Here is a 23994-nt window from a genome sequence, read left to right as displayed (position 1 = left end):
GACAGGAGGGTATGGGATGGGTTGAGGGAAGAAGACAGGAGGGGATGGGAGGGGTCGAGAGAAGAAGACAGAAGGGGATGGGAGGGGTTGAGAGAAGAAGACAGGAGAGGATGGGAGGGGTCGAGAGAAGAAGACAGAAGGGGGTGGGAGGGGTTGAGAGGAGAAGACAGGAGGGTGTGGGAGGGGTCGAGAGAAGAAGACAGAAGGGGATGGGAGGGGATGAGAGAATAGAACTGAGAGGAGGAGAGGGGTGCGGAGATGAGAGTAGATGAGTGAAACAAGAGAGAGGAGAAGGGGAGGACAGAGGGAAAGAGAAGATAGGAAGGAAGGGATCGACAAAGAAGAGAGGAGAAGGGAGGGAGGAAGAAGAGAGGAAGGGAGGGAGGAAGAAGAGAGGAAGGGAGGGAACCCTGTTCACTACCTCCTGGCCACTGTTTAGAGCCCTGCTAATAGCAGACTGAATGTATCTCTATGAGGGAGGCTTGGCCTCTGTCCCAAATGGCACCCTATTGTCCCTATCTAGTGCATTACATAGGGAATTAGGGTGCCAGTTTGTACAGCTGGTCCTCATGATAAGGTTTGGTGGTGGAGGCTGGAGCCATGGCCCCTCATTAACAATGAGCAGTCTTATAATCTCCCAGGATTCAGACTGCCACTGCTGTTACGAGGGGACAAATACTCTTCCCTTGTCCCTTTGATGAGGTTTCACCCCCACTTCCCACCCACTTCCTCTAGGCCTAAATACAGTGCAGGAGGGTGGGGGGGGATGTAACCATGTTCAGACTTTGAAACTCTGCCACATGGACAGGTAACTGTAGCAATGTGTGTTTGAGAGGCAAGGACAACTAGAGAGAAACAAGGACAACTAGAGAGAAACAAGGACAACTAGAGAGAAACAAGGACAACTAGAAAGAAAAACAAGGACAACTAGAGAGTAACAAGGACAACTAGAGAGAAACAATGACAACTAGAGAGAAACAAGGACAACTAGAGAGAAACAAGGACAACTAGAGAGTAACAATGACAACTAGAGAGAAAAACAAGGACAACTAGAGAGTAACAAGGACAACTAGAGAGAAACAAGGACAACTAGAGAGAAACAAGGACAACTAGAGAGAAACAAGGACAACTAGAGAGAAAAACAAGGACAACTAGAGAGTAACAAGGACAACTAGAGAGTAACAAGGACAACTAGAGAGAAAAACAAGGACAACTAGAGAGTAACAAGGACAACTAGAGAGAAAAACAAGGACAACTAGAGAGTAACAAGGACAACTAGAGAGAAAAACAAGGACAACTAGAGAGAAACAAGGACAACTAGAGAGAAAAACAAGGACAACTAGAGAGAAACAAGGACAACTAGAGAGAAAAACAAGGACAACTAGAGAGAAACAAGGACAACTAGAGAGAAACAAGGACAACTAGAGAGAAACAAGGACAACTAGAGAGAAACAATGACAACTAGAGAGTAACAAGGACAACTAGAGAGAAACAATGACACCTAGAGAGAAACAAGGACACCTAGAGAGAAACAAGGACAACTAGAGAGAAACAAGGACAACTAGAGAGAAACAAGGACAACTAGAGAGAAAAACAAGGACAACTAGAGAGAAACAAGGACAACTAGAGAGAAACAATGACAACTAGAGAAAAACAAGGACAACTAGAGAGAGAAACAAGGACAACTAAAGAGAAAAACAAGGACAACTAGAGAGAGACAAGGACAACTAGAGAAACACAAGGACAACTAGAGAAACACAAGGACACTAGAGAGAAACGATGACAACTAGAGAGAAACAAGGACAACTAGAGAGAAACAAGGACAACTAGAGAGAAAACAAGGACAACTAGAGAGTAACAAGGACAACTAGAGAGAAACAAGGACAACTAGAGAGTAACAAGGACAACTAGAGAGAAAACAAGGACAACTAGAGAGTAACAAGGACAACTAGAGAGTAACAAGGACAGCTAGAGAGAAACAAGGACAACTGGAAAGAAAAACAAGGACAACTAGAGAGAAAAACAAGGACAACTAGAGAGAAACAAGGACAACTAGAGAGAAACAAGAACAACTAGAGAGAAACAAGGACAACTAGAGAGAAACAAGGACAACTAGAGAGTAACAAGGACAACTAGAGAGAAAAACAAGGACAACTAGAGAGTAACAAGGACAACTAGAGAGTAACAAGGACAGCTAGAGAGAAACAAGGACAACTGGAAAGAAAAACAAGGACAACTAGAGAGAAAAACAAGGACAAGGACAACTAGAGAGAAACAAGGACAACTAGAGAGAAACAAGGACAACTAGAGAGAAAAACAAGGACAACTAGAGAGAAAAACAAGGACAACTAGAGAGAAACAATGACAACTAGAGAGAAACAAGGACAACTAGAGAGAAACAAGGACAACTAGAGAGTAACAATGACAACTAGAGAGAAAAACAAGGACAACTAGAGAGTAACAAGGACAACTAGAGAAAAACAAGGACAACTAGAGAGTAACAAGGACAACTAGAGAGAAAAACAAGGACAACTAGAGAGTAACAAGGACAACTAGAGAAAACAAGGACAACTAGAGAGTAACAAGGACAACTAGAGAGAAAACAAGGACAACTAGAGAGAAACAAGGACAACTAGAGAGAAAAACAAGGACAACTAGAGAGAAACAATGACAACTAGAGAGAAAAACAAGGACAACTAGAGAGAAAAACAAGGACAACTAGAGAGAGACAAGGACAACTAGAGAAACACAAGGACACTAGAGAGAAACACAAGGACACTAGAGAAACACAAGGACACTAGAGAAACACAAGGACACTAGAGAGAAACAAGGACACTAGAGAAACACAAGGACACTAGAGAAACACAAGGACACTAGAGAGAAACAAGGACACTAGAGAAACACAAGGACAACTAGAGAAACACAAGGACAACTAGAGAGAAACAATGACAACTAGAGAAAACAAGGACAACTAGAGAGAAAACAAGGACAACTAAAGAGATAAACAAGGACAACTAGAGAGAAACAAGGACAACTAGAGAAACACAAGGACAACTAGAGAAACACAAGGACACTAGAGAGAAACAATGACAACTAGAGACAACTAGAGAGAAACAAGGACAACTAGAGAGAAACAAGGACAACTAGAGAGTAACAAGGACAACTAGAGAGAAAAACAAGGACAACTAGAGAGTAACAAGGACAACTAGAGAGAAACAAGGACAGCTAGAGAGAAACAAGGACAACTGGAAAGAAAAACAAGGACAACTAGAGAGAAAAACAAGGACAACTAGAGAGAAACAAGGACAACTAGAGAGAAACAAGGACAACTAGAGAGAAACAAGGACAACTAGAGAGTAACAAGGACAACTAGAGAGAAAAACAAGGACAACTAGAGAGTAACAAGGACAACTAGAGAGTAACAAGGACAGCTAGAGAGAAACAAGGACAACTGGAAAGAAAAACAAGGACAACTAGAGAGAAAAACAAGGACAACTAGAGAGAAACAAGGACAACTAGAGAGAAACAAGGACAACTAGAGAGAAACAAGGACAACTAGAGAGAAAAACAAGGACAACTAGAGAGAAAAACAAGGACAACTAGAGAGAAACAATGACAACTAGAGAGAAACAAGGACAACTAGAGAGAAACAAGGACAACTAGAGAGTAACAATGACAACTAGAGAGAAAACAAGGACAACTAGAGAGAACAAGGACAACTAGAGAGAAACAAGGACAACTAGAGAGAAACAATGACAACTAGAGAAAAACAAGGACAACTAGAGAGAGAAACAAGGACAACTAAAGAGAAAAACAAGGACAACTAGAGAGAGACAAGGACAACTAGAGAAACACAAGGACAACTAGAGAAACACAAGGACACTAGAGAGAAACAATGACAACTAGAGAGAAACAAGAACAACTAGAGAGAAACAAGGACAACTAGAGAGAAAAACAAGGACAACTAGAGAGTAACAAGGACAACTAGAGAGAAACAAGGACAACTAGAGAGTAACAAGGACAACTAGAGAGAAAAACAAGGACAACTAGAGAGTAACAAGGACAACTAGAGAGTAACAAGGACAGCTAGAGAGAAACAAGGACAACTGGAAAGAAAAACAAGGACAACTAGAGAGAAAAACAAGGACAACTAGAGAGAAACAAGGACAACTAGAGAGAAACAAGGACAACTAGAGAGAAACAAGGACAACTAGAGAGAAACAAGGACAACTAGAGAGTAACAAGGACAACTAGAGAGAAAAACAAGGACAACTAGAGAGTAACAAGGACAACTAGAGAGTAACAAGGACAGCTAGAGAGAAACAAGGACAACTGGAAAGAAAAACAAGGACAACTAGAGAAAAAACAAGGACAACTAGAGAGAAACAAGGACAACTAGAGAGAAACAAGGACAACTAGAGAGAAACAAGGACAACTAGAGAGAAAAACAAGGACAACTAGAGAGAAACAATGACAACTAGAGAGAAACAAGGACAACTAGAGAGAAACAAGGACAACTAGAGAGTAACAATGACAACTAGAGAGAAAAACAAGGACAACTAGAGAGTAACAAGGACAACTAGAGAGAAACAAGGACAACTAGAGAGAAACAAGGACAACTAGAGAGAAAAACAAGGACAACTAGAGAGTAACAAGGACAACTAGAGAGTAACAAGGACAACTAGAGAGAAAAACAAGGACAACTAGAGAGTAACAAGGACAACTAGAGAGAAAAACAAGGACAACTAGAGAGAAACAAGGACAACTAGAGAGTAACAAGGACAACTAGAGAGAAAACAAGGACAACTAGAGAGTAACAAGGACAACTAGAGAAAAACAAGGACAACTAGAGAGAACAAGGACAACTAGAGAGAAAAACAAGGACAACTAGAGAGAAACAAGGACAACTAGAGAGAAAAACAAGGACAACTAGAGAGAAACAATGACAACTAGAGAGAAAAACAAGGACAACTAGAGAGAAAACAAGGACAACTAGAGAGAGACAAGGACAACTAGAGAAACACAAGGACACTAGAGAGAAACACAAGGACACTAGAGAAACACAAGGACACTAGAGAAACACAAGGACACTAGAGAGAAACAAGGACACTAGAGAAACACAAGGACACTAGAGAAACACAAGGACACTAGAGAGAAACAAGGACACTAGAGAAACACAAGGACAACTAGAGAAACACAAGGACAACTAGAGAGAAACAATGACAACTAGAGAAAACAAGGACAACTAGAGAGAGAAACAAGGACAACTAAAGAGAAAAACAAGGACAACTAGAGAGAGACAAGGACAACTAGAGAAACACAAGGACAACTAGAGAAACACAAGGACACTAGAGAGAAACGATGACAACTAGAGAGAAACAAGGACAACTAGAGAGAAACAAGGACAACTAGAGAGAAAAACAAGGACAACTAGAGAGTAACAAGGACAACTAGAGAGAAACAAGGACAACTAGAGAGTAACAAGGACAACTAGAGAGAAAAACAAGGACAACTAGAGAGTAACAAGGACAACTAGAGAGTAACAAGGACAGCTAGAGAGAAACAAGGACAACTGGAAAGAAAAACAAGGACAACTAGAGAGAAAAACAAGGACAACTAGAGAGAAACAAGGACAACTAGAGAGAAACAAGGACAACTAGAGAGAAACAAGGACAACTAGAGAGTAACAAGGACAACTAGAGAGAAAAACAAGGACAACTAGAGAGTAACAAGGACAACTAGAGAGAAACAAGGACAACTGGAAAGAAAAACAAGGACAACTAGAGAGAAAAACAAGGACAACTAGAGAGAAAAACAAGGACAACTAGAGAGAAACAAGGACAACTAGAGAGAAACAAGGACAACTAGAGAGAAACAAGGACAACTAGAGAGAAAAACAAGGACAACTAGAGAGAAAAACAAGGACAACTAGAGAGAAACAATGACAACTAGAGAGAAACAAGGACAACTAGAGAGAAACAAGGACAACTAGAGAGTAACAATGACAACTAGAGAGAAAAACAAGGACAACTAGAGAGTAACAAGGACAACTAGAGAGAAACAAGGACAACTAGAGAGTAACAAGGACAACTAGAGAGAAAAACAAGGACAACTAGAGAGTAACAAGGACAACTAGAGAAAAACAAGGACAACTAGAGAGTAACAAGGACAACTAGAGAGAAAAACAAGGACAACTAGAGAGAAACAAGGACAACTAGAGAGAAAAACAAGGACAACTAGAGAGAAACAATGACAACTAGAGAGAAAAACAAGGACAACTAGAGAGAAAAACAAGGACAACTAGAGAGAGACAAGGACAACTAGAGAAACACAAGGACACTAGAGAGAAACACAAGGACACTAGAGAAACACAAGGACACTAGAGAAACACAAGGACACTAGAGAGAAACACAAGGACACTAGAGAGAAACAAGGACACTAGAGAAACACAAGGACACTAGAGAAACACAAGGACACTAGAGAGAAACAAGGACACTAGAGAAACACAAGGACAACTAGAGAAACACAAGGACAACTAGAGAAACACAAGGACAACTAGAGAAACACAAGGACAACTAGAGAAACACAAGGACAACTAGAGAAACACAAGGACAACTAGAGAGAAACACAAGGACACTAGAGAAACACAAGGACAACTAGAGAGAGACAAGCACAACTAGAGAAACACAAGGACAACTAGAGAAACACAAGGACACTAGAGAGAGAAACAAGGACAACTAGAGAGAGAAACAAGGACAACTAGAGAAACACAAGGACACTAGAGAGAAACACAAGGACACTAGAGAAACACAAGGACACTAGAGAGAAACACAAGGACACTAGAGAGAAACACAAGGACACTAGAGAGAAACACAAGGACACTAGAGAAACACAAGGACACTAGAGAGAAACACAAGGACACTAGAGAGAAACACAAGGACACTAGAGAAACACAAGGACACTAGAGAGAAACACAAGGACACTAGAGAGAAACACAAGGACACTAGAGAAACACAAGGACAACTAGAGAGAAACACAAGGACACTAGAGAGAGACAAGGACACTAGAGAGAAACACAAGGACACTAGAGAGAAACACAAGGACACTAGAGAGAGACAAGGACAACTAGAGAGAAACACAAGGACACTAGAGAGAAACACAAGGACAACTAGAGAGAAACACAAGGACACTAGAGAGAAACACAAGGACACTAGAGAGAAACACAAGGACACTAGAGAGAAACACAAGGACACACTAGAGAGAAACACAAGGACACTAGAGAGAAACACAAGGACACTAGAGAAACACAAGGACACTAGAGAAACACAAGGACACTAGAGAGAAACACAAGGACACTAGAGAGAAACACAAGGACACTAGAGAGAAACACAAGGACACTAGAGAGAAACACAAGGACACTAGAGAGAAACACAAGGACACTAGAGAGAAACACAAGGACACTAGAGAGAAACACAAGGACACTAGAGAGAAACACAAGGACACTAGAGAAACACAAGGACACTAGAGAGAAACACAAGGACACTAGAGAAACACAAGGACACTAGAGAGAAACACAAACACGTGTGTGTGAACACTGTTTAAACTCCTCTGAAATATTTAATACAATGACTTTTTTTTTTAAAAAAAAGCTCATTTTTGTTTTCATTCATTTTTACAATATATTCCATTTTTACATTGCAGCTGTCCTTTCCAAGGGGAAATTGCTCAGTTCTGCCTTCAGGACAAGACTCAACCTGCATTCACGCTAGGCTAGCTACTAGCATCCACGCTGGGCTAGCTACGATCAACATTATCTCCCACCCTATCACATACAGAGCAATATCAAACATGGCTAGCGCCGCTAACCTTCTGTGCTGAGCCTCCATTTATGACAAGCCTTCTGTGCTGAGCCTCCATTTATGACAAGCCTTCATTGTTCCCAAATGAGAGCTTATCAGATGACCGACAAAAAAGCCACATGACTCCTGTTGATTTCTGGTTTCTCTGAGACGGGCTTTGAGTTTGTGTCAATGTTTCTTACTGTTACCGACTTAGCACGCCAAATAACATTAGTACTATACTTCCTCCTGATGGCATGCCTTAGCGACAATTGCTTTTAAGTCCCAGAACTAACCAATATCCACCCATAAATAAAACAGTATTAACACTTCCTGGTATTTTTCACGAATGAAGCAGACAACAACGAAGCAAGAGGGACCAGAAGGCCTTGCCTCAGGCTGTCCACTAAGTGTTTACCCTGAATACAGGACACAATGTCATTGGGAGGGACATATTACTCATTCCGCTATCATACACTCATAATGTATCTGTATACATTGACAAACCACAGAATTACTGTTGCATCCGCTCCTGTGCTGAGTCATAGCAGCCTAATGTTTATTGACATTCAAATTCCTGTCCTGTGGCTCAAAAGTTCTAACACTGATTAGGGTTGATTATCTTGGGGGTATGCAAAAGGAGAAAGCGATTACGCAGGAAAAGCAGGGCAGATTTAGCAGCATTTGGGTAGGATTACTTCCCAGAAAATACAGTATCTGGTATTGTTCAAGGTCGAAGTTCATATATTGTTGCCGAATGTTATGAACCGTAGTTGCTAATCACAATACATGCACTGACTGACTGTACTGGAGGTTGGTTTCGTGGTCAACACAGCCAAGCTACACCACAGGAGGTTGGTGGCACCTTATTGGGGAGGACGGGCTCGTGGTAATGGCTGGAGCGGAATCGGTGGAATGGCGTCAAATACATAAAACATGGTTTCCATGGTTTCCAAGGGTTTGATGCCATTCCATTCGCTTTGTTCCAGCCATTATTATGAGCCCTCCTCCCCTCAGCAGCCTCCTGTGGGCTTCACATGCCCAAAGGCGGGGTTCGAATCCCCTATGTGCCAGTTTACAACTGTCTCTCCTACCTGACCACCTGTCCTCATTTCTGATCTGTCTAATAAAACCAAAAATAGATATGCATACTGATAGATAGGGTTGCAAAATTCTGGTAAATTCCCCAACATTTCCAGGTTTTCCAGAAATCCTGATTGGAGGATTTCCTTCTTATTTCCTCAAGAACAGGTCATTTTTCTCTCACAACCAGATGCTGAGAGATGTGGAGGTGTATTTCCCAAGATGTTTAGGCCTACAGAGATGGGAGAGTCAATCATCTGAGAATCTGTTGATGTAGAGAACCAGTCAAGCCTGGCCTGACTGCTGTCAGCACTGTCAGTAGCAACACTATGAGTTATAGCAGCTATCTCTGTCATGAGAATTGTCAATCCCAATGACAATAACTGACAATCAATAGCTTTGACCAATCCCGAGGTTTGTAAGACCATGGGTGTAATAACAATTATTCAAAGACTCAGCTTATGCAAAAAGATAGTACAGTTTATTCATGAGAACGTTCTGAAGTCCATTATACAAAGACATCCATTTTATAGCTGCGCAAATACTTCCACACAAACAGTAGAAATCGTACCATAGGGAACCCTCTGTCTGTCTATGATGTTGATGATGTATTTCCATCATACCAAAAGACGGAACAATGAAGCATTGAGGTGCAAAACACATGAGAGGTTTTTTGAAAGGCAGTCGTGAATAAACAATCTAATTCATCAAATCAAATCAAATCAAATCAAATTTTATTTGTCACATACACATGGTTAGCAGATGTTAATGCGAGTGTAGCGAAATGCTTGTGCTTCTAGTTCCGACAATGCAGTAATAAAAAGCAAGTAATCTAACTAACAATTCCAAAAAAAAAACTACTGTCTTATACACAGTGTAAGGGGATAAAGAATATGTACATAAGGATATATGAATGAGTGATGGTACAGAGCAGCATAGGCAAGATACAGTAGATGATATCGAGTACAGTATATACATATGAGATAAGTATGTAAACCAAGTGGCATAGTTAAAGTGGCTAGTGATACATGTATTACATAAGGATGCAGTCGATGATATAGAGTACAGTATCAACGTATGCATATGAGATGAACAATGTAGGGTAAGTAACATTATATAAGGTAGCATTGTTTAAAGTGGCTAGTGATATATTTACATCATTTCCCATCAATTCCCATGATTAAAGTGGCTGGAGTAGAGTCAGTGTCATTGACAGTGTGTTGGCAGTAGCCACTCAATATGTTAGTGGTGGCTGTTTAACAGTCTGATGGCCTTGAGATAGAAGCTGTTTTTCAGTCTCTCGGTCCCAGCTTTGATGCACCTGTACTGACCTCGCCTTCTGGATGACAGCGGGGTGAACAGGCAGTGGCTCGGGTGGTTGATGTCCTTGATGATCTTTATGGCCTTCCTGTAGCATCGGGTGGTGTAGGTGTCCTGGAGGGCAGGTAGTTTGCCCCCGGTGATGCGTTGTGCAGACCTCACTACCCTCTGGAGAGCCTTACGGTTGAGGGCGGTGCAGTTGCCATACCAGGCGGTGATACAGCCCGCCAGGATGCTCTCGATTGTGCATCTGTAGAAGTTTGTGAGTGCTTTTGGTGACAAGCCGAATTTCTTCAGCCTCCTGAGGTTGAAGAGGCGCTGCTGCGCCTTCCTCACGATGCTGTCTGTGTGAGTGGACCAATTCAGTTTGTCTGTGATGTGTATGCCGAGGAACTTAAAACTTGCTACCCTCTCCACTACTGTTCCATCGATGTGGATAGGGGGTGTTCCCTCTGCTGTTTCCTGAAGTCCACAATCATCTCCTTAGTTTTGTTGACGTTGAGTGTGAGGTTGTTTTCCTGACACCACACTCCGAGGGCCCTCACCTCCTCCCTGTAGGCCGTCTCGTCGTTGTTGGTAATCAAGCCTACCACTGTTGTATCGTCCGCAAACTTGATGATTGAGTTGGAGGCGTGCATGGCCACGCAGTCGTGGGTGAACAGGGAGTACAGGAGAGGGCTCAGAACGCACCCTTGTGGGGCCCCAGTGTTGAGGATCAGCGGGGAGGAGATGTTGTTGCCTACCCTCACCACCTGGGGGCGGCCCGTCAGGAAGTCCAGTACCCAGTTGCACAGGGCGGGGTCGAGACCCAGGGTCTCGAGCTTGATGACGAGCTTGGAGGGTACTATGGTGTTGAATGCCGAGCTGTAGTCGATGAACAGCATTCTCACATAGGTATTCCTCTTGTCCAGATGGGTTAGGGCAGTGTGCAGTGTGGTTGAGATTGCATCGTCTGTGGACCTATTTGGGCGGTAAGCAAATTGGAGTGGGTCAAGGGTGTCAGGTAGGGTGGAGGTGATATGGTCCTTGACTAGTCTCTCAAAGCACTTCATGATGACGGATGTGAGTGCTACGGGGCGGTAGTCGTTTAGCTCAGTTACCTTAGCTTTCTTGGGAACAGGAACAATGGTGGCCCTCTTGAAGCATGTGGGAACAGCAGACTGGTATAGGGATTGATTGAATATGTCCGTAAACACACCGGCCAGCTGGTCTGCGCATGCTCTGAGGGCGCGGCTGGGGATGCCGTCTGGGCCTGCAGCCTTGCGAGGGTTAACACGTTTAAATGTCTTACTCACTTCGGCTGCAGTGAAGGAGAGACCGCATGTTTCCGTTGCAGGCCGTGTCAGTGGCACTGTATTGTCCTCAAAGCGGGCAAAAAGTTATTTAGTCTGCCTGGGAGCAAGACATCCTGGTCCGTGACTGGGCTGGGTTTCTTCCTGTAGTCCGTGATTGACTGTAGACCCTGCCACATACCTCTTGTGTCTGAGCCGTTGAATTGAGATTCTACTTTGTCTCTGTACTGGCGCTTAGCTTGTTTGATAGCCTTGCGGAGGGAATAGCTGCACTGTTTGTATTCAGTCATGTTACCAGACACCTTGCCCTGATTAAAAGCAGTGGTTCGTGCCTTCAGTTTCACACGAATGCTGCCATCAATCCAAGGTTTCTGGTTAGGGAATGTTTTAATCGTTGCTATGGGAACGACATCTTCAACGCACGTTCTAATGAACTCGCACACCGTATCAGCGTATTCGTCAATGTTGTTGTCTGACGCAATACGAAACATCTCCCAGTCCACGTGATGGAAGCAGTCTTGGAGTGTGGAGTCAGCTTGGTCAGACCAGCGTTGGACAGACCTCAGCGTGGGAGCTTCTTGTTTTAGTTTCTGTCTGTAGGCAGGGATCAACAAAATGGAGTCATGGTCAGCTTTTCCGAAAGGGGGCGGGGCAGGGCCTTATATGCGTCGCGGAAGTTAGAGTAACAATGATCCAGGGTCTTTCCACCCCTGGTTGCGCAATCGATATGCTGATAAAATTTAGGGAGTCTTGTTTTCAGATTAGCCTTGTTAAAATCCCCAGCTACAATGAATGCAGCCTCCGGATAAATCGTTTCCAGTTTGCAGAGAGTTAAATAAAGTTCGTTCAGAGCCATCGATGTGTCTGCTTGGGGGGGGATATATACGGCTGTGATTATAATCGAAGAGAATTCTCTTGGTAGATAATGCGGTCTACATTTGATTGTGAGGAATTCTAAATCAGGTGAACAGAAGGATTTGAGTTCCTGTATGTTTCTTTCATCACACCATGTCACGTTGGCCATAAGGCATTCGCATGCAGTTCCTGCTTCCACCACAGACACAATTTTTCCCGCAAAGTGCACAAATTTCCATATACACGCCATTGAGAGGACACAGTCATTACTCGGTGTCACGCCCTGGCCTTAGTATTTTGTGTTTTCTTTGTTATTTTGGTCAGGCCAGGGTGTGACTTGGGTATTTATGTGGTGTGTTTTGTCTAGGGTTTTTTTGTACGTTACGGGATTGTGGTTAGTGAAGTAGTCTAGGAGAGTCTATGGTTGCTTGGAGTGGTTCTCAATCAGAGGCAGGTGTTTAGCGTTGTCTCTGATTGGGAACCATATTTAGGCAGCCATATTCTTTGAGTGTTTCGTGGGTGATTGTTCCTGTCTCTGTGTTTGTTGCACCAGATAGGGCTGTTGTGTTTTTCACGTTTATTGTTTTTGTATATTGTTTGTATTTTCATCTTTATTAAAGATGTTTACAAATAACCATGCTGCATTTTGGTCCTCTCTTTTGACAGAAGAAAAACGTAACACTCGGTCAGTGGGTGTGCTTGATAGATGTGATTTTACCACATGAATTCACAGGTGCGCTGGATTACTCTGCCGCCCCTTGCAGGTTTTCAAGTGGTTTATTAAAGCCCTCCGAAGGCTTCAATGTCAAGGATAATTTAATTGAGTATACATCCAAAATTGCACCCTATTCCCTATGTAGTACACTACTTTTGACCCTATGGGTCCCGGTCAAAAGTAGTGCACTAATAATGCTAAATTCCTGTATTTTTTTCAGTTGTGACACAACCTGGGTAAGTTTAGTGTCTTTAATTACAGTGTGACTCTCCCGGCTTTAGGATGGAACAACTATTTATAATTTAAGTTTTCAAATGTCAGCTGTGCCGAGTTATAGTGTTTGTCCCAAATGGCACCCTATTCCCTATGTAGTGTAGTGCACTACTTTTGAACAAGCCCACTAGAGATTCTGGGTTCGAGTCCAGGCTCTGTCGCAGCCGGCCACAGCCGGGAGACCCGTGGGCGGCGTTTGGCCAGCAGGGATGTCCTTGTCCCATCACGCACTGGCCACTTCAATGGCGGCACAGTGCATGCTGACATGGGGTTAAGTGTTTCCTCCGACACATTGGTACAGCTGGCTTCCGGGCTACGTGGGTATTGTGACAAGAAGCAGTGCGGCTTGGTTGTTTTTCGGAGGACGCACAGCTCTCGACCTTCGCCTCTCCTGAGTCCGTATGGGAGTTGCAGCGATGAGACAAGACTGTAACTACCAATTTAGATACCAAAAGATTGGGGGTAAAAAAAACGTAATAAAAATGTAATAGCTAAATGAGCCATAGTATGACCATCATAAAACAACTCCATATGTTAGCATAGTAACCCCTCCCCCAACAGCTTAGACCCCTAGAGGTTAATGGAAAATCCCACCCCAAAACTATTATTCAATTGATTTAGTCTCAAAATGTGTTGCTTGTCAGCAATCAGGTTTTCAAGATAGGTAACCTTCAAAATATAGAAATCCTCCCTGTATGATGCATTTAGCATCATATGATGCTTCGTTTTGCATCATATAACGCAAAATGCATCATACAGGGATGATTTCTGTATTTTGAAGGTTACATATCTTGAAAACCTGATTGCTGACAAGCAACACATTTTGAGACTAAATCAACAATGGAATAATGAAACAAATACCAAAAGATTGTTTTTGGGGTGGAGTTTTCCTTTAACGGGGAACAGTCAGCAGTTTGAATCCAGAAGTGATACAATCTATATTCCACTGTGTTGTGAGCCCTTCGGGTCCTTTTTCCTTGAATGCAAATCGCAGCTAAAACGTTAGTTGCCAAATCACTCAACACATCACTGCATCATTTCCATCACAATTTGCCTTTGTGTTTCTCATTTGCTTGTTTTTAACGGATATATGGATGACAGGACAAGATAATTACAGTGTAAGGACAGCAAAAGAGGAAGTGTTTGGTTCAAAGACAGTGATTACGTCCCAAATGGCACCAGATTCCTTACACAGCGCACTACTGTTCACTAGAGCCATATGGGCCCCGGTCAAAAGCAGCACACTTTATAGGGAATAGGGTGGCATTTGGGACACAAGCTGGATCAGAGATAGGTTTGTTGGAAGCGCACTCCCAGGTGCAGCACTGACCTTGTGAGGGAAGTGAGGAGGAGGCTAAGTTTACTTTGGCAGACGAACTGAGCCACCCTACCTCTGTAATCAGAAGCAGACAGAATCCGCCAACTGCCTCCGTGTGTGTGCGTGTGCGTGTGCGTGTGTGTTTGTGTGTGTGTGTGTGTGTGTGTGTGTGTGTGTGTGTTTGTGTGTGCACTTCTCCTGATAAACCCTTATTTGTCCCCGCTTTGCTGAATCACCACTTTCCTACTTGCTGACAACAATGGAAATTTGAGGAAAAAAATCAAACATTGTCAGGTTTTCCTACGCGACCGTGGCTGTTGGTCTCCACAACAGCCTGGAGAGAGCACACAAATATGCAGCCGACACACATACAGTATATTTACTCTATATATACACAAATGTATGTGGACACCTTTTCAAATGAGTGGATACGGCTATTTCAGCCACACTGTTGCTGACAGGTGTATACAATCTCAATAGACAAACATTGGCAGAAGAATGGCCTTACTGAAGAGCTCAGTGACTTTCAACCTGGCACCGTCATTGGATGCCACCTTTCCAACAAGTCAAGTCGTCAAATTTCTGCCCTGCTGGAGCTGCTGAAAGTGACTGAAAGTGTTGTTGTGAATTGGAAACGTCTAGGAGCAACAACGGCTCAACCGGAAAGTGGTAGGACACACAAGTTCACAGAACGAGACCACCGAGTTCTGAAGGGCAGATCACGTAAAAATTGTCCGTCCTCAGCTGCAACACTCACTACCGAATTCCAAAATGCCTCTGGATGCAACGTCACCACAATAACTGTTCTTTGGGAGAAGGAATAATGGTCTGGGGCTGTTTTTCATGGTTTGGGCTAGGCCCCTTAGTTCCAGTGAAGGGAAATCTTAACGCTACAGTATTCAATGGCATTCAAGATGATTCTGTGCTTCCAACTTTGTGGCAACAGTTTGGGGAAGGCCCTTTCCTCTTTCAGCATGACAATGCCCCCGGTGCACAAAGCGAGGTGCATACAGAACTGGTTTGTTGAGATCGGTGTGGAAGAACATGACTGGCCTGCACAGAGCCCTGACCTCAACCCAATGGAACACCTTTTGGAGGAATTGGACCGCGGACTGTGAGTCAGGCCTAATCGCCCAACATCAGTACCATCAGGGGGACCAACTCCGTATTAATGCCCACGATTTTGGAATGAGATGTTGGACAAGCAGATGTCCACATATTTAGGTCACGTAGTGTATATATGTTTGCACATAACATTTGAGGTTTTGTTTGGCTATGGTTTGTATCACTGGTGATACTGGCACTGTTGAGTGCAGAACATGGGGGAATACAGTATTCTGTACATCACTGTGTTTATCACCATGCATCTTACATTCTAAAGAGCTCACAGGATGGAATTGAGAGAGATGTGCGGCCCCACATCAAACACATTAGGATCTCATCTCCCATGACCTACAACATAACCTGAGCCATCTTCATTGGAGAAGGATAATAGGCTGACGAGTAGAAATTCTACTATATCCTCTTGGCTCTTTGTCTCTTATCCTGTGGAGTTTCATGGAGTTGTCAGGGCAGCGGTGTATAGTCAAGGTGACATTCCTGCCCCATAGAGATAGATAGAGGACTTTTTTAGTGGCCAAAATCCTGTTTTAGACGCCATAAAAGGGACATATACAACGATGCGATGTCTATCTAAGTCTATGTCCTGCTCCTATCCAGGCTTCCTGCCCTAATCAGTGAAAAGAGGCAACAGCTGAGCTGATTGACCTCCAGTGTTGCTGCTGCTGGGTGGTCTGGGAACAGGTGGCGGGGGGTGACACAGGGTCAAAAGAACTCAGTTCACCCCAACATTCCTCAGGAATCCTGGGTCATGTTCATCTGGGGACATGACGGAAAAATCTTTTAAAACATTTTGCAACAAATTAAAATGAATGTTCCTTATTGGACAAGTCCAAGTAGTCCCTCACTGTTTCAGTCCTTTTCTTCTGTTTGGTGACTAATGAACACGACCCTGCCTTGAGGTGGCAGAGGAGAAACGTTGGCTTTTTTAAACAAGCTTTTACTCACCCTGTTAGTTAACCCATGACATGAGATGAATGACCAATCAATCAAATATATATATATATATATATATATAAGACCCTTTGTAAATCAGCAGTTGTCACAAAGTACTTTTCAGTTACCCTACTTAGATCTCAGATCTCAAGCAGAAGCACAGTGGCTAGGAACAACTCCCTCAAGGAAGAAATCTTCATGGGAGCATGATCATTGCAGCCCACTGATCAATGGCTAATTGTAATTAATTGGCTGAAACTTTCCATCACCTGCATGACACAGAGTCAACTGTGTCAGAATGATTAGTTAACATTCAGGTCAATCTTCCATATAGGATGCAGTAGTTGTAGTAAAACTCACCTATATCCTCCTTTGGTCTCACCTTATTGTCCAATAGTTACTTTCTATCATTACAGCTCTATAGCACTAAGGCACCTGGAATTTGTAAAGAAATTCAAGACACGTATACAATAATGCACATTACCCATCTGTACAACAATGCACAATACCCATCTGTACATCAATGCACATACCCATCTGTACAATAATGCACATTACCCATCTGTACATCAATGCACATTACCCATCTGTACAATAATGCACATTACCCATCTGTACAATAATGCACATTACCCATCTGTACATCAATGCACATTACCCATCTGTACAATAATGCACATTACCCATCTGTACAATAATGCACATTACCCATCTGTACAATAATGCACATTACCCATCTGTACAATAATGCACATTACCCATCTGTACAATAATGCACATTACCCATCTGTACAATAATGCACATTACCCATCTGTACAATAATGCACATTACCCATCTGTACAATAATACACAGCTTAAAGACTCACTACCTCTCTCACTACTGTAAGTGGCTCTGGATAAGAGCATCTGCTAAATGACTGGAGTAAATGTCCTGTATTGATTACTGTACATATGGTATAATGGCATGTTAATGATAAATAATAGTGTAGCAACCAGAATATGTCATCCTAAACTTCCTACTAATACGTCATTTTAATTAGCTTCTCTCCATTATATAACTGTGAGAGTTCCTGTATGGTTGAAATTCGCTTAGCAAAGTCCTTTCCTGTTTCAACACCTGTATCACCATCCACACAAAGAGAAAAGATAACGAACAAAACCCCTGAAGGTGATCTATCCCTCAGCCTCTCTAGCCACAGAGAGAGGGATAAAGAGAGAGAGATAAAGAGAGTTGCTAATCTACAGTATCTACCTTCCTTCCACCTACGCAGAGCATTTCAAAGAGCAGGGAGAAAACAAAGTCATGAACAATCTGGGTTCCATTCACTAGACTGATGAGCAGGTGTATTGTCATAACGAGCACAAGGAAATTCACAGGACAGAAATTCTATATTGTATTTTTTAGATCCACATTGGGTTTTTAGGGAATCTTGAGAAGGCTAGATTTACACTGCCAATAAGTAAATATAAAATGAGACAATATGTGTTTAATCAGTGCAAAAATGAGGAGAGCTCTTTAAAAAAACTGTGTTGGCAATAACCTACATTATTCTTACTAAGAACTAAGTACTGAGTGTACTGAAACCATCACTGCAATAACCTACATTATCCTTATTAAGAACTAAGTACTGAGTGTACTGAAAACATCACTGCAGCTCATATGACAATCAATACTTATCTAGGCGCCAATCTTTGTTGGGAGTTATGTGAATGACATTCCAGACCTAACAAACCAATTAAAGTGAGGAAGAAGAGTGGGAGAGGGCAGAAGGGCTGGGGGAGGGGCTGGGGGGCTGTGTGAGAGGGGCTGGAGCTGGGTGAGAGGGGAGAAGCGCTGGGGGAGGGGCTTGGTGAGAGGGGCTGGGTGGGAGGGGAGAAAGGCTGGGGGAGGGGCTGGGTGAGAGGGGCTGGGGCTGGGTGGGAAGGGCGAAGGGCTTGGGGTGGGTGAATGGGGCTGGGTGGGAGGGGCAAGGGGGTGTGGTGAAGGGCTGGAGCTGGGTGGGAAGAGGAGCAGTGTAAGATGAAGTTGCCCCTTAACGCTGATCTTGGGTCAGTTTGGCATTTTCTCCACCAATGCTTGCGGTTAGGATTGGGGAGACGAAGCTGATCCTAGATCTGTACCTAGATTAAACTTCACCTCTGAGCCGGAGGTAGGTGAGCCAAGTAAGCAAGCAGTGAGCTTGGAGTCAGCCAACTGTTTGTTGCTACCCAGACTTTTTAATTTTACACAAGCTGCCCGAGTAGGGAGGAGGGTGGTATAGAGGGGAACTGTGGAATCCCAACCAAGTGCAGTGAGAGACCAAGAGTGACCCATCGACACTCTCGTCTGTCAACATGACTTTATCCTCGGTGAACTCCAGCACCTGGCCCAGCCAGCGGCCACAGTGCTCAGGTGGTGTCAGCACACCATCAGAGGACGTCTGTCACAACTGGAGGCCTCCAGGGTGGATGGTGGGTGTCTTACACAGTGTCCCAGCCTAGCACCTCCTTCATGGCTTGATGTGGCTTTGAGCAGTCAAGAGGGCATGTGTGCGGTTAGTGCCGAGTGGTGCGGTTATAGAGTCGTCTCCCTTTTTGGCAGCCCCCCCCCGCCAACATGCCATGCGGATGAGTAGAAATGGCACTGTCATCCACATTTTTCACCCCCTGTAGTATAAATGAGTTTAATCGAGAGAGGCAGGGAGACACGTGTGTTGTCGCGCCACGGATGGCAGTTTGTCTCAGTCTGAAGGCTGACGGTGAAATATTATTCTCAGAACAGCAACAGCTTCTAGATTTAGCCCAGGAAATAGGGGTGAGAAGTTCACTGGCTGTTGAAGGGTTGAGACAGGCAACACTACACACAGCTATTGAACACACATCTGCTGGTGATTTAAACGGCACATTTTCTCCCCGCAAGCTGTTTCTATGCGCTACAGAGCAGGAAATCACACGAGGTGCTGTTCATTTGAAATGGAATGTATATTTCAGAAGTATGAAAATAGCTCTCACATCAAAATAAAACCCCAACTGAATAACAGTAACTTTGTCCAAAAAAAAGACCCATGTGTGAACGTGAGGACACACTGACACACCTGGGGGTGGTGTGAGGGGCAACTCAACAGTCAGTCTCAGCATAGCTTCCTCAGGAAAGACGGTGATGAATGTTTAGCCTAATGACTTGCTCTTGGCAAAACTGGTTGAAATAAGTCCTTTTGGCCACTTTTGCCATTGAAATGATGTATTTTCAACCAGTTTTGCTCACTAGGATACCTTTCTATCAGTTGCCACTGAAAAGGACTGCAGTTTCTAATCTGTACAGATTTAAGACTCCCAAAAGAATATGCAGCGTTGACACATGTTGCTTCCTAAAGTCAAACCATATTCCATAGTTGTAATGCAAATGGGCACCATATTTGGCACGAGGATAATCACAAAAAGTGAGACTTATGGAGAAATCAAACAAATAAAAGATTTGTCAACATTTCCTTCATCATTGAAGCATCCTGCCATTTTTACAGTCAACTACACTTGGGAGGAAAATGCAAGTATACCGTATAAGTCTTTGGTTCAATAAAAAAATGAGGATGTGTATCATGGCCACAGATTTACAATAGGATGTGCTACTCACAACTCTAGAAATAATAGAAGTGACAGGAAAGGACTCTAGTACATCCTTAAAGGTGTAACACAATCAACCATCCCACCAGGATCACAACGATACTGAGGCTTAGGAATCTCCAAGCATAGCTTTCAGTTTCAACTCCAGCAACAACCACACTGTACATTAGTCAATGACACTGTTAAGATAAAAACATATATACACAATCTAATAAATAAGAAGGGATGGCAGAGAATCGCCCGTTAGAATACAGCTGTTTTCACTCGTGCTGTAGCAGAGGCCTAAGCTTTGTCCATCAGTGTCCATCTTTCTCAAATAAAGAGTTTCTAATGAAAAATAGGACTGGGAAAAGACTGCTGCTGTTGTCCGGACCGAACAACAGTTAAATGAAGAGATGTTTTCTGCGGGGTGTGACGCTCCTTTTGTGAGGCCGGGCAGATGCAGCCGGAGTCCATCGATCCCTCCTCTGAATGTCCAATTAACCTGCGGATACAATAAATTAGACCATCTCAGAGGTGGCAGTGCATGACACGAGGAGAAGAGGAACCTCTGTAGGTTACACCTGAACATAAATAGCGTTTCTTGAGCTGCGTTTAAACACGCAGCCCTATTCTGATCTTTTGCCCAATTAATGGGAAAAGATGAGAATTGGTCTGCCTGTGTATTCTCAGCCTAATGGCTCCAAAGAATGTTTAGAAGACAGTGACAGCACTGACAGTGTTTGAACCCTTACTCTAAAATTAATATAATATTAAACCATTTCATTAAATATTAGTTATTTTTAGGCTAAATTAAGTGCCGATGGTAACTGGACCGTAATATGCCTACCAATAATAATGAATTGTAGCCTAATAATAGTGAATAATAAAACATTTAAAACGTAATTAGGCAAAAAGTAAAGACCTATAATATTTGCAAGCTCTCTTTGTTGCATTGGCAAATGTAGTGTATTTTTTATGTAAGAGACTGTAATTGAGGAGGCTACAAGCATCTGGAACAATGCATGCTTATTTAACAGCATCAAAGCTTCCCCTGCCGACATCGCCGCGCGTAAACCCATGTTTATGGGGTAGGTGAGCCTCATATCCTGAGCCTTGTGTCAAATATCAAACGTTGCCGGGAATGTATATCCAAGCAATTTCCCCGCAGAGGATTTGCACTCCTAAGCGGCTAAGTAGTAATTAGTAATCAAGCCTGCTAAGACCTCTCTCGGATGTCTTACCGCACGTCGAATGCCCGAGGCGCAGGTCACGCAACGTTTGGAGAGCTCCGAATAATTTTCTGTCCCGGGAGCTGAACAACGAGGAGCTGCTGTTTCTGTCTGGTAGACTTCACCGCCAGGATGGCCTGCCTGTTTTTGTATTGCACCATCTGCAAAGTTATCTCGGCGTTCCAGCCCTCGTCCTGTGGACACCTGAAATCGATCTCCTTGCCCTCCGACATGACCACGGTGAAGTAGATGTATTTCCCTTTCCTCTCGACGCAGTCCACAGTTTTCATGTTGGAGAAGTGCAGCTCCTTGACTTTGCCAGTGTCTCCGCCGCCGTGGTGGTTGTAATGGTGCGGGTGGTCGTGCTGCTTCGGCGGGTGAAGCAGAACCCCGTCCTCCGTGAGGACGCAGTGCTTCTTCTTCCACAGCTGCAGCAAACCGTCGCTTCGCTTCTCCAGAAGCCCCTCTTTCAGCACCTTGCCGCCGTTCTCCAGCATCTTGAGAAAACGCCCCAATTTCCTCAGCAAATGCAAACACTTCTTCTTCTCCTTGCCCGTAGAGGTAAAGGCATCGGATGCTGAAATGGTCACTGCAGTGAGTGGGTTACTATGTGCTGTGGAACTCGTGGATGTGTGTGCAGGGTATTTGATACTAGTCCGTCGGCAGCGGTCGCTGGTGTGACTGATACGCACAGTTTGATTGGGGTTTCTCGAGTTTGTGGACCGCCCCCTGAGTGACATCCAGCGGAAAGAGAACTCATGTGTCAGAAGGCCTCTCCAGCACAGTGCAGCGAGGATCAATGATATATTGATAGTATTTTGGAAATCAAATGGGCCTATACAATTGAATTAAGAACTCAAGGCGAGTGAATTTCTTGAGTCAAGTATACAATGCCTTCAGAAAGTTCTCCCACCCCTCGACTTATTCCACATGTTGTGTTACAGCTGAATTCAAAATGGATGAAATGTATATTTTCCCCTCACCCATCTCCACACAATACCCCATATTGACAAAGTGAAAACATGCTTTTAGAAATTTTAGCAAATGTATTGATACATTTATTAATAATGAACTACAGAAATATTGCATTTACATAAGTATTCACACCCCTGAGTCAATACTTTGTAATGCAGAAGCACCTTTGGCAGCGATTCCAGATTTCAGTTGTCTTGGGTATGTCTGTACCAGCTTGCACATCTGGATTTGGGGATTTTCTCCCATTCTTCCTTGCAGATTTTCACAAGCTCTTAAACTTGATAGGGGGTGGCACTGAACAGCAATCTTCAAGTCTTTCCACAGATTTTCAACGGGATACAAGTCTGGGCCACTCAAGGACTTTCACATTCCTGTTCTGAAGCCGTTCCAGCATTACTTTGGCTGTATGATTGTGGTCACTGTCCTGTTGGAAAGTAAATCTTTGCCACAGTTTAAGGTGGTTTCAAGCAGATTCTCATGAATGATTTGACAGTCTCCCAGGCCCTGCCACTGAAAAGCATCCCCATAACATGATTCTGCCATCACCATGCTTCACAGTAGGGATGGTGTTAGAAGGGTGATGAGCTGTGTCTGGTTTTCTATAGACATAGTGGTTTGCATTAGGCCAAAGAGTTTCATTTTTGTCTCATCTGACCACAATCTTTTGCCTTACTATCTCAGTCTTTCACATGCCTTTCTGCAAACTCCAGGCATGCTGTCATGTACCTTTTTCTCAGTAGTGGCTTCTGTCTGGCTACTCTCCCAAAAAGCACAGATTGGTGAAGTGCTGTAGAGACTGTTGTCCTTTTGGCAGGTTCTCCCATCTCAGATAAGGAACTCTGTCAGAGTGGTCATTGGATTTTTGGTCACCTCCCTGACCAAGGTATTTCTTGCCCGGTTGCTCAGTTTGGTCGGGCAGCCAGCTCTAGACAGTCTGGGTAGTTCCACATTTTTTCAATTTCCTAATTATGGAGACCACTTTCCTCTTGGAAACATTCAACACTCTAGAAATTGTTTTATACTCTTCCCCAGATATATTCCTCATCACAATTCCATCTCAGAGATCTACAGACAGATCATTGGACGGCATGGTATAGTTTCTGCTCTGATGCACTGTCAACTGTGGGACCTTGTATAGACAGGTGTGTTTCAGGTTTCTTTCTAAATCATGTCCAAACTATTTAATTGGCCACAGGTGAACTCCAATCAAGTTGTGGTGACATCTCAAGGATGATCAAAGGAAATTGGATGCATCTGAGCTCAATTTAATGTCATAGCAAAGGAGCGTGAATACTTATGTAAATTCAATATTTCTCTATTTCATTTTCAATACATTTGCAAAAATTTCTACAGACATGTTTTCACTTTGTCATTATGGGATATTGTGTAGATGGGTGAGAGAAACTATTTAATCTACTTTTAATTCAGGCTAACAGGACATGTGGAATAAGCCAAGT

General features: G+C 43.3%; 1 protein-coding gene across 1 annotated transcript; it reads right to left on the bottom strand.

Moving 5' to 3' along the window:
- Positions 1-19693: 19693 nt before the first annotated feature.
- Positions 19694-22259, bottom strand: phlda1 (pleckstrin homology-like domain, family A, member 1). The gene is made up of 2 exons (XM_024409027.2): positions 21575-22259; positions 19694-20835 (listed from the first exon to the last, which is right to left on the bottom strand). Exon 1 carries the CDS (start codon positions 22057-22059, stop codon positions 21601-21603), a length of 459 nt encoding a protein of 152 aa, XP_024264795.2. The 5' UTR covers positions 22060-22259; the 3' UTR covers positions 19694-20835; positions 21575-21600.
- Between the last annotated feature and the right edge of the window lie 1735 nt (positions 22260-23994).

Source organism: Oncorhynchus tshawytscha, unplaced genomic scaffold, assembly GCF_018296145.1.
Source record: "Oncorhynchus tshawytscha isolate Ot180627B unplaced genomic scaffold, Otsh_v2.0 Un_scaffold_10343_pilon_pilon, whole genome shotgun sequence".
In the NCBI taxonomy this organism is placed as follows: Eukaryota; Metazoa; Chordata; class Actinopteri; order Salmoniformes; family Salmonidae; genus Oncorhynchus; species Oncorhynchus tshawytscha.
Note: the sequence above shows the minus strand (reverse complement) of the source record. Positions and strands in the feature narration are given on the sequence as shown.